General features: G+C 43.3%; 1 protein-coding gene across 1 annotated transcript in view; it reads left to right on the top strand.

Moving 5' to 3' along the window:
* The first annotated feature begins 1279 nt into the window (after positions 1-1279).
* Positions 1280-1625, top strand: part of kdm2ba (lysine (K)-specific demethylase 2Ba) — a 21880-nt gene continuing 21534 nt past the window's right edge. The window contains 1 exon segment of the mRNA XM_028578090.1: positions 1280-1400. Coding sequence (XP_028433891.1) covers positions 1347-1400 — 54 coding nt within the window. The 5' untranslated portion in view covers positions 1280-1346.

The following is a 1625-nucleotide window of genomic DNA, read 5'->3' as shown; positions in this document are numbered from 1 at the left end:
AACAAACTTAAAATGAAGATTCTCAAACCGGCAAGTGTCAGCAACATCTTTTGTTATTAAACGTCGCCAAGGTAACGTGATCTCGTGAAGTGCTGTCCCAATCCCATTTATACCTATCTGAGCCCATGTGGCCTCACACACTCACTCACTTAGCACCTGAGATCAGTTAAGTCTGTGAGTCTTTAGTCCTTAGTCCTCAGGGCTCACTTTGGGATTGGGCCAGTGTAAACGTCACAACGCTTTGAACTGTGGGTAATTCCCTTTGGTGAAGTCTGCATCGATGCAGACTCACGGAAAGGACTCGGTAAGTGTGTACTCAAACCCTCACGCCCTTTGAAATTCCACATTGGGACAACCCTAAGCCCTTATGAATTTCGCGAGAACGCGCACCAAAGTCCGTGAGTCTGTGAGTCCGGACTTTGGGATTGGGCCAGTGTGTTTATGTGTGTGTGTTTGTGTGTTTATGTGTGTGTGTGTCTGTGTGTGTGCCCGTGTTTGTGTGTGTTTATGTGTGTGTGTGTCTGTTTATGTGTGTGTGTGTGTGTTTATGTGTGTGTTTACGTGTGTGTGCCCGTGTCTGTGTGTGTGTTTTATGTGTGTGTGTGTGTGTGTGTGTGTGTTTATGTGTGTGTGTCTGTCTGTTTATGTGTGTGTTTTTGTGTGTGTGTGTTTATGTGTGTGTTTATGTGTGTGTGTGTGTCTGTGTGTTTATGTGTGTGTGTTTGTGTGTGTGTGTTTATGTGTGTGTGTGTGTTTGTGTGTGTGTCTATGTGTGCGTGCCCGTGTTTGTGTGTGTTTTCATGTGTGTGTGTGTGTGTGTTTATGTGTGTTTTCATGTGTGTGTGTGTGTGTGTTTATGTGTGTGTGTCTGTGTGTTTATGTGCCCGTGTTTGTGTGTGTTTATGTGTGTGTGTTTGTGTGTGTGTGTGCCCATGTTTGTTTGTGTGTGTGTGTCCCCGTGTTTGTGTGTGTTTATGTGTGTGTGTCTGTGTGTTTATGTGCCCGTGTTTGTGTGTGTTTATGTGTGTGTGTTTGTGTGTGTGTTTGTGTGTGTTTATTTGTGTTTGTGTGTTTATGTGTGTTTGTAATTTTTATTATCTTAATTTCATTTTTGTCACTTATTTCAACGTTCTTCTATAAAAAGATTTTATAACAGAATTCTTTTCCATTTTTTGTCCATGTTTGTGTCTTTGTACTGTATTACTTATGTCATTGTATTTCTACATATTGATTAATAAAGTTAAAAAAAAAAAAAAAAAAACAGAGGGGGAAGAGAGGAGCCGCGGCTCGTTCCGCCATGTTGGTATTCTCCGGTGTTAGTGAACGATGAGAGAGAGAGAGCGGCCATGGCCTTGTCACTGAGCGGAGACGAAGAGGAATATGATTCCGAGGGCGAGCAGGTGAGAGCGGCTTCTTTCCACCATGTTTCCCCCCGTTTGTGTGTGACAGGCTCTTTGTTAAAGGGGGAAAGAAAGAAAGAAGGAAAGATGACGGCGGAAGGCTGTTGTTCTCAGCCGTTGACGTTAACGTTTACGTCTCGCGCTCGTCTTGCTTTCTGTTTCCAGCCGCGCTGAAAGGGTACTAATGTGTCTTTTTTTAACCCTGCTACAGTAAACCGGGTTATA

This window comes from Perca flavescens, chromosome 5 (genome assembly GCF_004354835.1).
Source record: "Perca flavescens isolate YP-PL-M2 chromosome 5, PFLA_1.0, whole genome shotgun sequence".
Classification (NCBI taxonomy): domain Eukaryota; kingdom Metazoa; phylum Chordata; class Actinopteri; order Perciformes; family Percidae; genus Perca; species Perca flavescens.
Note: the sequence above shows the minus strand (reverse complement) of the source record. Positions and strands in the feature narration are given on the sequence as shown.